Consider the following 11985-nt stretch of genomic DNA (forward strand, 5'->3'; position numbering starts at 1 on the left):
CAACCATTATCTCCTAAATGTTATCGCTCTTTCTTTGTTTCCACTAAATTAACTAGAAAAAAAAAACACAACCCATGTATTATTATTTTCTTTAAATATTGTCACACATAATTTGACGTAGATTATGAAGTCATCCAATACTAGAAGAAAAATGACTTCAAACAAAAACCAAAGCATTGAAACTTAATAGAAAAAAAAATGTACAAACTAACACTAAAATATATGTTCTCCTTGGGTTGTACTTTAATTTTCTCACTTAACAAACCCTCAAAAGTTACTAATCAGAATTAAACTTCTTATGTGGCTAATACATATACCAATATGCCCAATATTCATGCAAAATAAAAACCCCATGCAAAAATTAACTACTAAATGGTAATGCAGTGTGTCATTCAATAATTAATACATTTAAAAATAAAATTTATTTATATTAAAAATTTGCCACCTCATTATATTCATTGCTTATACAGCATAAAAAAATTATAACAACTTCAGTTTTTGTTACGTTATTTTATTATACATTTGTCTAAGTCAATTATAATAGTTACTTAGTAGCAGTCAAATAGTTACGTGTCCACAATCGTAAATAAGTCCCAACTCTTACCTATATTTACTATAAAACCCTCAACTGTACTATTTATTGGACCTAAAATTACCCTTCTACCCCCCACTTACTAAAACAGTGCCAACTAAAAATCACAACCGGTTATACAACCGATTATACCAAGTCATAATATTTAAAAGTCAACATTTTTATACCAATGTAACTTTGACACTTGGCAAATTTCTGGGCCCCACATAAACCCCACATGAAGGACTTAGTCCTGTGAGGGACGCCAGAATCCTCCTATATTTATAATTTAAAAAAAAAAAAGTTTATTTTCGGATTCGGGTTTCACCTGAAATCCGAAAATTTTGAAATGGGCCACTGAAAATCAATCCGAAATGCATTTGGATCGGGCGGGTTAAATCTGAAATGATGCTTGGGCTTTCGGGCTGCGGGTTTGGGCTATCAGATCGGGCAGATTTCTCGGGTGGGCCAGGCTGGATGTGCAGGCCTAACGAGAACAAACTCTCATGTCTTGAATATATGAACTCACATCATCGAGTCTTATCTTATAAGCATGCGACCTACTTTAAGAGTAAGTAGACAACGCACATTTTTATATGAAGTCTAAATGAGTCTTAAGTCGACTAACGTCTAGATCACTCGAGCTTTGAAGTACAATCAATGCAGACGTTTCTATGTATAGTATAATCCATGAAATTTAATGCATTTAATATCTTAATTATTTATAGTAATAGTCACATAATCAACAAATCTTGTAACAATTACCTATTTTCCTATAAATAGGTGAACCAAAAAGTGGAAGAAAAAAAGGTTAATTATAATTTAGACTTGTAAATCCTAAAATTGTCATATTTTATAGAAATATTTTTTCATTTAAAATATCAATTGTTTGTTTCTCTTTATTGTGTTTTTCAGAATTAAACTTTTCATTTCTTGTGATTTGTGGAATATTTACATTCCTTATTTAACTTTATTTGATTTTAAAGGGAAATAATATCTTGCAAATATTCAGTACTTACTCAAAATCCTTACTGGAATATTTGACATTATATTTTCGTGCAGCTCAAGAATTAAAATTCAGGAAACTGAATCTTTAATGTCATTAATTGTTCTTTCTATTTTGAGCATGTTTTTTATCCGACACAGGTCTGAGCTGTCCCCACCAAAATCGTATCTGTCGGATCAACATCTTCTAAAAAAGGCATTTCTTCATCAATCAAGAATATCTTCAATTATTCTTGCATTTATTAGGAGATTCTTTCTCAGCCTTTATGAGCACGAAAAATGACTCTATAAATAGGGCTCTAAAGGCAGTGAGAAAAGTGAACTCTTAGATGCATAATTTGTGAGTATATTGTAATATTTGAGAGAGTTCCGTATTTGTATTAAAGATCATAGTATTCACGTGATCTTGTAGGAATATGAGTGTTTAGTTTTTTGTGGTGAGTTTATACCACGCTCATGAGTGAATACACATTGTAATTTGAACACAACTTTTATAGTCTTCGGGAAAATATTTTTACAAGCCTTGCGTCGGGAGGATGCAAGTACTCGTTGGCCATTGAAGGGAGTTCAAGTGGTTGAGCGTTTCAATCAAGATCAGATTAGTGAAGAGAAGTACAACAAAGTTGCGTCAAATTTCAAGAGGGAGTCTTGTTTTGTTTAAGTCAATATTTTGTACTTGTGATTCTTTATTAATTGATTTTATTCTCTAGGCATGGCCCCAAGGAGTAGGTTATCAGAAAGGGTTTCTGAACCTTGTAAAAATTCGTTGTGTTCTTTATTGTTTTGCATTGCCTTTTTATTGTGTTCAGTTTTCATTGTGACAAGTTCGGAGTCTGTCCCGACAGAACTGCAATCTGTGTAAACAGTTAATTACCATTCCGCACTTTAATTAATTCACATGGTTTAATTAATTTGGTAATTATTAAAAACAGAATTTCAAGACTATTATAACTCTATGTTCTTATTTTTACTTTGAGTCCTCGCATGTTTTATTTAAGTGTTCAAAATTCTGTTGGAAAAATAATGTATAACATTTATTTAAAGTAATATTTTGAGACGTGATTTTTATTGAGACACATTTTGTTATTAGTGAGATATCTTTAGAAATATGTATTCTCCTCTGTGAGTATATAAAAATTAAGTATTAATATGCTTAAAATTGTTATGGTGTGAATGAGAAATTGTTACCTAAAATAGGCAAAATGAGAAGGAAAAATAGTGGGATTTGTGTTAGTCCCACATGAAAATTTGAGTACCTTTTCAAAAGAGTATTTAGAATTTCATATTCTTAGCTTAATAAGTTGATAAGTAAGAAGACTCTATCTTGTGCACGTAGGGGTGCAAATCATCGTGGATGGAGCAAATTCCTATATAACTTGTGTGCGCTCACGAATGCATGCCCATAAAGCTCAGTGAACATGTTAATTTTGGGTATTTACCCGAAATTGATTTTTTGGGTAGTTACCCAAAATTGACTGCAATTAATTATTTGATTCACAAACAGTTACCCAATTTTTATAGCTTGAGTATCAAGCAAATTTTTGCAATTAAATGCACTATTCATTTTGAAGCGTATAAATAGAGAACTTCACCTCATTGTTCAACACACCAAAATTTGAAATCTCTCTCAGTTTCAAAATTCTCTCTTCCTTCTATTTACATTTTCCCCTTGGTCTTCTGAGTTCATATCATCTGGTGTCGAAGCTCTTAGTTGTTGCTCATAGACCATTTTATCTACACTAAACTCGATTTGACTACAAAATTACTAAACTCAGTTTGACTACAAAAGTGTTATTTATATTATATATACTTTATTTTGTAGCTATTACTATTATAGTTATTTTCCTTATTTATTTTCACAATATATTTATGACTATTTAAACTTTCTTTAAATAAGCAATATGAGATGTGTATTTTCCAACAAATTCTACTCTAGTGCTTTGTATATTATTGTATTGTTACCAAAATTGTAACACCCTGGTTAGCCAAGACTGTCACATTGTGTACTTTAAATAGAGCTTAACTCGTTAAACGAGTCTTTAGGCCATAAATGTGCATCTAAATGTTATTAATGGGCCAGAGTTAAAATCTTGGTCAAAAGGAATAGATATAATTTTATTAAAAACGTTAAACTGTGCATGGGATCCCATAAAGTGTTTACAGAGTTATTTACAATACAAAGTGGTAATTACAATTCAAAAGTTACAATTCGCTGACCTAAGCGGCAAAAATAGGGTTACACCCTAGTTCCCCTAATAAACACATTGGCTGTGGTGGTCAAACGGCCGCATATGTACACGTTGCCACCTAAGTTCTCCAATCAAGGTTGGGTAAGCTTTTCTTTCCATTTGCCTGCACCACATAGCACCCGTGAGCCAAGGCTCAGCAAAAAAACTTATTTCTGCATGTATACAAATAATAATAACGATCATGAAATCGTTCTGGGGCTCGCAACCCTAATCAGATGGTCACTATTAAGTCATTCTTGGGTCCTACACCCTGGATAGATGACGATTAAGCCTTTCTAGGGTCCCATGCCTAGAAAAGATGACTAATGAGACATCCTGGGGTCCTGCGCCTTGAGTAGATAACTATTAAGTCTTTCTGGGGTCCTGCGTCCTAAGCCATGTGACTATCAAGTCACCTGAGCCTTTTAGCCCTAGCTCTGAGTAACTAGCCTTACACTAGCCAAGCGCTTTAGTTTTCTTCGACCAATAGGTTGGTCAAGCATTTAATGCTCATGTTGATTATATCTAATCATTTTGGCCCCCGTTCCATACGTTATTGTTGCTCTTGACTCATAAGTCAATTCCATACGACCAACGCTCAGTATTATTGTCGCTTCACGACCAATACTAAACACCATTGCCGTTTCTGACTAATAAGTCAGTGCCATTCATAAGTAAGCAATGCTACCAGACATTTACAATGCAACCAATGTCCATATATAGAGCACTAAACATGCCTCATTAATAATCATGTATGTCACATACTGGGTGCAGTTTTCTTACCTCAGACTTGAGCGTAAAATAAATAAAGAACGATCCTGTCCTTAGACCCTTAGCGATCACCTAATCATAACCAAATATGAAATCTTATCAATAAAATGAGTAATAAAAGGTTCATGGACTAAATCCCATCCCCTGGGACCTCAAATCCTGCTAAAACGGTTAGTAGATTCTATCCCGAGCCTTAAGGTTTGAAAACCCGCGCTCAAGACTAACTAAAACCATGCCTGACCCAAAAGAGATAGGCGGGCCGTGACCTGCCCCCAAGGGTTGCGACGCGCCCCCCAGACAGACACCCCCCCTGTCTGGGTGTTAGGGGGGCCACGGCTTGCCCTTGAGGGTCGCAGCGCGCTTGCCAGATAGAGCCCAGTGAAGGCCCTGGGGTTCACTCAAGTCGCGGCCCCCAAGAACTCAGTCGCGACTTGACCCTGCAAACCCAACTCCCCTGCATTTTATTCAATCAAACTCAGCCAAAACTCATTAAACAAATCCCAATATTTCAACCAAACATTAATACAACATAACCACCAATCTAACAGCAAAACCCAAACTTTATATCACTCAAAAAACCATCAAACACTCGATCCTAAGATTAAAATCTCAAGCTTATAAATAACCTTAAAAACAGAGTAAAACTCAAAATTAAAGCTTAGAATCCTTACCCCAGTTATGAATTAAATCTCTTTCAGTTGCTGAACACACTTCTAAGCCCTCAAGCCTCAAACCTTAAGCTTCAATCTCCTAACCTTGCCTCAAACACCAAACCAAGAGCGAGAGAGATGATCGAGAGAAATGAGAGAACAACTTTGTTTTTGCTGTCTTGGTTCTTTCTACAATTTCTCTGAGCTTAAACAAGTCTATCTAGGGCCACCTAAAACCTTCAAAGCTAAGCAAAGGAAAAATTGTCTTTTTTCACCTACCCGTTAATCATAATTAACGTCCTCCAATACCCATTACTCCCAATATCCTCAAATAATTATCCAATCATATCCTATTACCCGCTCATTCCCGCTAATGTACTAAATACTAATTTACCCCTAGGCTCACCCCGAGCCCCGTAATTAACCTCGTTATGACCAAACCGCTAACTTGCATCCTAGGATCGTCTGGTCTCACCCATATGTCACATTCATGCACATAAATATACAAATATGTCATCAACGAGCCAAAATTACGAAAATGCCCTTCTTATAAGATATGGGCCCACATGCATGCAAATATCATCATATAATAATATAACTCACATAATCATGCATATAATCACATATTAAACCAATTATGACCCTCCTGGCCCCCAAATCAAGGCACTAAGCCACATTAGAGAATTTGGGACATTACAAAAATCTTTCAACAAACATTAAGCATGTCAATCTAAACACTACAAAACCATATTCAATGTGAATTACTATTTTAAAAATTCAATCTATTATTAAGATTAAATAAATAAGGTAGGGATTGACACATTCCCCACGGGGACGGGGCTCCGCGAGGACCTGCCCCTAATGGGGTGGGGATTCCCCGCCCAAACGGGGAATGTGGAGAGGACGGGGTCATTTTCAAACCTTGAATGTTAAACGGGCGAGGACAGGAATATCACTCCCCGTTCCGACGGGGCCCCATTTAATTTGTTATTTATTTTACATGTTTCTTTGTGTGATTTATAGTATATTAGTAACTTTTTTTTAAAAAAAATTATTTTATTTTGGACATATTTAATACTTTGAATGATTAATAAGTGTAATATATATTAATTTCAGATAATTTATGTTTGTTTATTTATTTTATTTTTTAAATAAATGGATCTCCACGAAATTATGTGTCCCACCCCGACAAGGAATATGAATGAATGTGAACGAAAATAGGGACTCAAGCATGTGATATGTACACCTAAAATATATACTCAAATATTATACATATTGATGTGTCACTACTTTTTAAAATAATGAATCTTAATTTTAATAAATATGATTGGTTAAACTAAATTACTACATTACTAAATAAAATATTTAAGTGTAAATTTTGAGTACTTGTAACATTACTATTATAACATTACTATTTTTCATTACTCTTAAAATAGTTAACGGGCATATAAACAGGGGAGCTCCCTCGTGGGTTACCGGACATGTTTTCATCCCTAAAGTAAGCACGTGAAATAAGCCACAATATGATTTCTCATAATTAAAATATATTATATAGACATATGCATATATAGTGTGTATACCATGCCATATCCCAGTTGAAGAGTTATTATGCCCAATCGACAAAGACAATTACCAAAATACCCTAAATGAAAGCATTTAATGGAGGTTGGTAGAGAGTATAAAGGTCATTTAGTTCATAGAAAACTATGGTCTATCCACTCCGAATCATATCCACGTCAGCAAGACAGAAAACCAGAGTGACTCGAATGAGTAAGTGTAGGAAAAAACAGGAAGCTACCAAAGGCCAAGAAAATCAAACCCAACTCCAGATAACGACGTTTTAATTGCATTCTTCCTCATATTCGATTGCTCCCGAACCCAGATTTCATTATTCTACCTTTTTCTATCGATATCTCTCACACCCTAATGCTTTTTCTCATGCATCTTCATCAAGGTACGACCTTTTTTTCTGCTCCATGCGTGTTGGGTTCAAGTTGAATCTATCTCTTTCTGAGTTTTTTTTTTCTTTCTTTTGATTTTTTTTTTGAAGTTCGATTCAAAATGGCAATTGGGTTTGCTTTATTTTTGGGTTTTTTTTTTTGTGGTGAAATGCATTGGTTTTTTTTTTTTTTTTGCTCTGTTACGTTTTGGTGGATCTGGGATGTGTTTGTTTCTTTGGTTGATTTTAGTGTGAAAGTTAAAGACCAGTGAAATGAATCTAATGTTGATTAACGAGTTATTTTGGTGGTAATTGAAAGAAGACAAATTTTCTGGGTCTTAGGTCCAAGAGATGGCTTCTTGACCTTATCTTATTATTTTAAACTTTTCGCTTGTAATGACTGCTTTTCTGGGTCAAATTTTGGAGCTTGGTATACTAAAAGTAAGATCTTTGTTTCAGTCTGTGGGGTGAAAGGAGATCTCTACGCTTACTTAATTTTGGATAATCTATTTTGTCGATTTGGGTTGATCTTAATGTGTGAAAATCGAAGATGTGTTGTTGAAACTGAATTTGGCTCTTTGGCCTTAGATTTCTGCTGGGTTTTTGAGGTGGATACTGTTTTAGGCCTTTTGGCACGATGAGATGGAAGAGGAAGAGTATGCATTTTGATTCTTACTATGTGCAAAACTGAATAGTATCATGCTATGCTTTGTAGAATTATATTCTTGGCAAACAATAAGAATAAAAAAATGTTTTCTTGGGAATATGCATTGGCACCTTTGGTTGGTTCTGATTGAACTAATTTAGAATTATATTTGTGGAGACTATGAAACTTGAGAAAACTATAATTAGATGAATATATGAAAGAGGACTTTCTCTAATCAGGGGCAAAATGGGGAATTTTTCTTTTCTTCTTTTGGAAAATGTAAGTTTATTTTGCAATCTCACAAGTGAGTCAGTAACATGTTTGACAGAGAACTTTGAGATGTTGGATGTTTAAACGGGAATGTTATCTTAATTTGAAGCTAATAATTTGCCTAAAGACATTAATTTCATTGAAACTTGTATGAAATACTGTTGTGCTGGGTTAAGTCTCTTGCTTAAGCAAAACTAAGATATTGAATTTATTTGGGAAGTGGAGTAGTAATTGAAGACAAGTTAGTAAAAGAAGTGGTTCTGGTGAACAACTTAATAGCTAAGAAAATCTTTAGTTATTTATTAAATATTAATTTTAGATAAAGGTGTGATGGTGGAGATTCCACTAATGCTTTTTGCTTTCTTTGTGTAAGTAGTGGAGTCATCTTTTTTTGATAAATTTCCTCATAAAGTAAGTTTCTTAAAAGTTGTGTTTACTAATGCTCTTAGAAGCACTAGTGCAACACTTGCTGTTGAGGCTGCAATCTAAGGAAATTCTTTAATAATCTAGAACTCAGGTTCTATTAAATGTATTTGATGATTTAGAATGGATGAATAGTATGTTATCCATTATGCTTTCCTAATTTTGAGATCGTGTAAAGATTCATTATTTATGTGGCATGCACAAACATGATTTGTGGATCTTATACTCTGTAGATATGTTTAAGCTAGTAGTAACATTTTCAATCAACTTAAGTATCAATTAGAAGCAGTTAGTTATTTATTCCAAAATCATAATTAATGTCCTCCTTGTTAGTTCCGGTATCTTTTATCAAGCTAGGGCCGTTTAGCTCTTTTTGTAACACGTTCTTCTGGTTCATCTTATCAGGTGTCCATATCTGGTGGAGTAATTTTAGGTGGTCTATCTGAAAAGACATACTTTTTAACTTATCGTGTCGCTGTGGAAGGCAATGAATGGTAATTCATTATGGAGACAATGGAGGTGAATGCTGGAAACTCTCCTTCCAATGAAAAACAAGCTTCGGAACACCCCAATCTAGCCAATAACAACAAAAAATCTGCAGAAAAGGAAATGAAGACATCTGTTTTTGTCAATTATGGTAAGTATGCTTAGGTACAATTTTGCCTATAACCGAGAAGCTATGCCAAAACACAAGATATTTATTACTTTTGCTGACTTGATTATAAAATCTCATCATTACTAGCTTAAAACACAAAACTTGCAGTAGAAATATTGGTTATGATTTCTTAGAATCGCTAAGAAAAATGTATGAATGGAGAGTCTAGGGAAGGGAAGATGCGAGCAAAGAGAAGGGATTGAATCAAACTGTCATTACATTTCTGAATATATTTAGACCCGGCACATAAAACTTGATTTATTTTCGTAATCACAGTTGGCTTTTACTTTTTTCCTCTTTTTAATTATGCTGATAAACAATCAGCCATTTTCACAAATAATTGTGTTCAATGAATCAAAGACTACCACCATATTTACCACATCTACAGCCTAATACTGACTTTATCTTTCTTGAAATGATAGAGAACCAAGTAATACTTTATAAATAGTCACAGGTTCAAATTATTCTCTAAAGTATAATCTGGCTGATGTATCATGCAGCTGCCATTGCTTGGAATGAGAATAGAAAACAGTGGGTTGGAGATAAGTCTCAGCAGGCACAAAGAATGGCAAAGGATCCAATCATAAGGTACATTCATTGATAAATTTCTTGCTTAAACATATTTTGGTTATGTTTTACTAAATCTGTTTTGACTAATGTAGTATGTGGAGATAATGCAAAAAATAATTTCTTGCAGCTGGTCAACCGGATATGAAGATTTACTCTCAACTCATGAACCTTTTGCTGAGCCAATCCCTTTACCTGTAAGCTTCTCGGTATCCTTGCAAATTATACCATATTACATGCAATCTTCTACTCATCCTTTTAGTTCTGCAACTACAACATGGAGTCTTTATGTGTGATTATAATGAAAATATTATTTTAGTTCTTGAATACTTGATAAAATAAGAGTAAACTGGTTTTTTCTTTTAAAAAAGTTTGACTAAAATCACTTTCATTTTGGTAATGTTTGTAAAACATAATATTATTATTAGAATTTTTTTAAATAGAATATTAAGTAAAATATATATTTTCTCGTGAGAATTGTCTTCTTTTAGCGTTGCAGACACCTTACGGTGTCCAAAATCATATGAGATGATATTTTATGTGTGGTTAATAATGTCTAATTCTACTTATTAAATTATTGTAAATGGAGTTTGATTTTAAATTCAACCACACATGAAGTGTCACCTCATGTGGTGTTGACACGTTAAGGTGTCTTGTAGCATTAATCTTTATCGAAATAACAAAAACTAGTGTATTGGAAATCTCATGAGTTTTGATAGTGGTTGTCAGTTATAAAAATTTAGTTGCTTATGGTTGGTTACAACTGATTATGCAGGAGATGGTGGATTTTTTAGTAGATATTTGGCATGATGAAGGCCTTTTTGATTAGTGAGATGGAGACTGATGTTATGGTAACACGGCTGGGTGATGGTAGTTAAACAAAGGTGGAGAAATGCTGAATAGCTTAGGAGTTAGGACCCTTATTAGTCTTCTTTCACATCATTCTTCTATTTATTTATCTCATGACTTCATGAGGTAACGAAAACCTTAATTGAATTTGTCACTAATTTACTGCCACTGAAATAATCATGTTACTTTTCTTTGGATCTTTCAAGTTTAAAAACATTCATTACAAGTTTCCATGATTCCCAATCCCACGCAGTTCTAATCGTGATTATAAAATTATGTGGGGAAGCTAACACGCCAAGTCTTCTTTGTTCTTTTTTTTTTTTTTGCCAGAGTTCATCTCCATTTTGCTTCCAATAATAATGCACATAACTTAGAATTAGAATGTGAAGTGGGTGTTGGTTAATGATGGCAATATAAATCATGCTTAGTGGCATTTATGGTCATTCGATTTGAATAAGGCGAAAAATACTCTACAGATGGGAAAAATGACAAGGGTGAGAAATAGTTGCCGGGTATGATAATAGCTTAGACGATAGCCATGTCCTCACTTTCGATATATAATTATTTAATTTTTTTATACATTATTATGTAGAGCAATTTAATAATTAGAAAGATATAAAAAAAATTGAAAAATATTTTTAACATAATTCAACTGTTAAAATCTACATACGTCATTTTTATTATAGTCTGCGTTAAAGTTTCAAGAAATAACAATTTCCATAAAATGTTTCACGGTGTCCAATTGCGCCTAATTACAAATGATTAAATATAGGCTATTTATATACCTAGTTACAAGAATATATTCCACAAGTTAAAGGAAGTTACAACATAAATTCAAATAATAATAATAATAATGCAACTTAGATGCATTATTTAAAGAGATTTTTACACAAAATGTCAAAATTAGTCATTTTCTTTCTTTTTTCCTGTTGCACGGAGAATTAAACATTTTTACTGTTTTTAGTTTTCTTTTATGCGGAATCATTAGTTTCATTTTTTCAAAAATACAGTTTGGCTAATATCGTGTACACTAGCCAGCTCTCATGAGGTTTTTATCTATTTTCTTCCATTTTTTTATTATTTTCATTCTCTCTCTTCTACGTACACGTCTACTTTATTATTCATTTTATCCTTTATTTTCCTTCATTTGGCTCCATACAAGTTAAGTAGTGGAGTAGATATAAAGTGTTATTTATATTCTTTTTAATGGAATAAAAACAAAAGCTTTAGAAAAAGTTGTGAATAATTTATGAGTCTTTAACTTGTGGGTACTTTATTATTATTTCTCTCTTCTTTAATGATGCTCAGAAGTTATTATTCTACATTTTTTTTCTCCGGTCCAACAATTCTCTCTCCATCTCTTTCTTTCATTATTTATTCTTCTTCACATTTTCATAGCAACAACACCATC

The 11985-nt window shown here is 33.3% G+C and overlaps 1 protein-coding gene across 2 annotated transcripts; it reads left to right on the forward strand.

The window, feature by feature from the left end:
* Positions 1-6966: 6966 nt before the first annotated feature.
* LOC133797903 (uncharacterized) lies at positions 6967-10803 on the forward strand. 2 transcript variants are annotated; one of them, XM_062236002.1, is made up of 5 exons: positions 6967-7179; positions 8909-9140; positions 9659-9746; positions 9856-9922; positions 10501-10803. In XM_062236002.1, the coding sequence occupies exons 2-5, from the start codon at positions 9008-9010 to the stop codon at positions 10552-10554; spliced, it is 342 nt and encodes a 113-aa protein (XP_062091986.1). In that variant the 5' UTR covers positions 6967-7179; positions 8909-9007; the 3' UTR covers positions 10555-10803. The 2 variants fall into 2 exon arrangements, with proteins under 2 accessions (XP_062091986.1, XP_062091987.1); XM_062236003.1 differs by lacking the exon at positions 6967-7179 and adding an exon at positions 8619-8637.
* The last annotated feature ends 1182 nt before the right edge of the window (positions 10804-11985 follow it).

This window comes from Humulus lupulus, chromosome 8 (assembly GCF_963169125.1).
Source record: "Humulus lupulus chromosome 8, drHumLupu1.1, whole genome shotgun sequence".
Lineage (NCBI taxonomy): Eukaryota > Viridiplantae > Streptophyta > Magnoliopsida > Rosales > Cannabaceae > Humulus > Humulus lupulus.

What these genes read in the sequence shown, in the direction of transcription:
- LOC133797903 (XM_062236002.1), top strand. Translation starts at nt 9,008, where the DNA reads ATGGAGACAATGGAGGTGAATGCTGGAAACTCTCCTTCCAATGAAAAA. An exon ending in ATCTGTTTTTGTCAATTATG is followed by an intron (nt 9,141 to 9,658) that starts GTAAGTATGCTT and finishes TGTATCATGCAG; the next exon opens with CTGCCATTGCTTGGAATGAG. An exon ending in GCAAAGGATCCAATCATAAG is followed by an intron (nt 9,747 to 9,855) that starts GTACATTCATTG and finishes AATTTCTTGCAG; the next exon opens with CTGGTCAACCGGATATGAAG.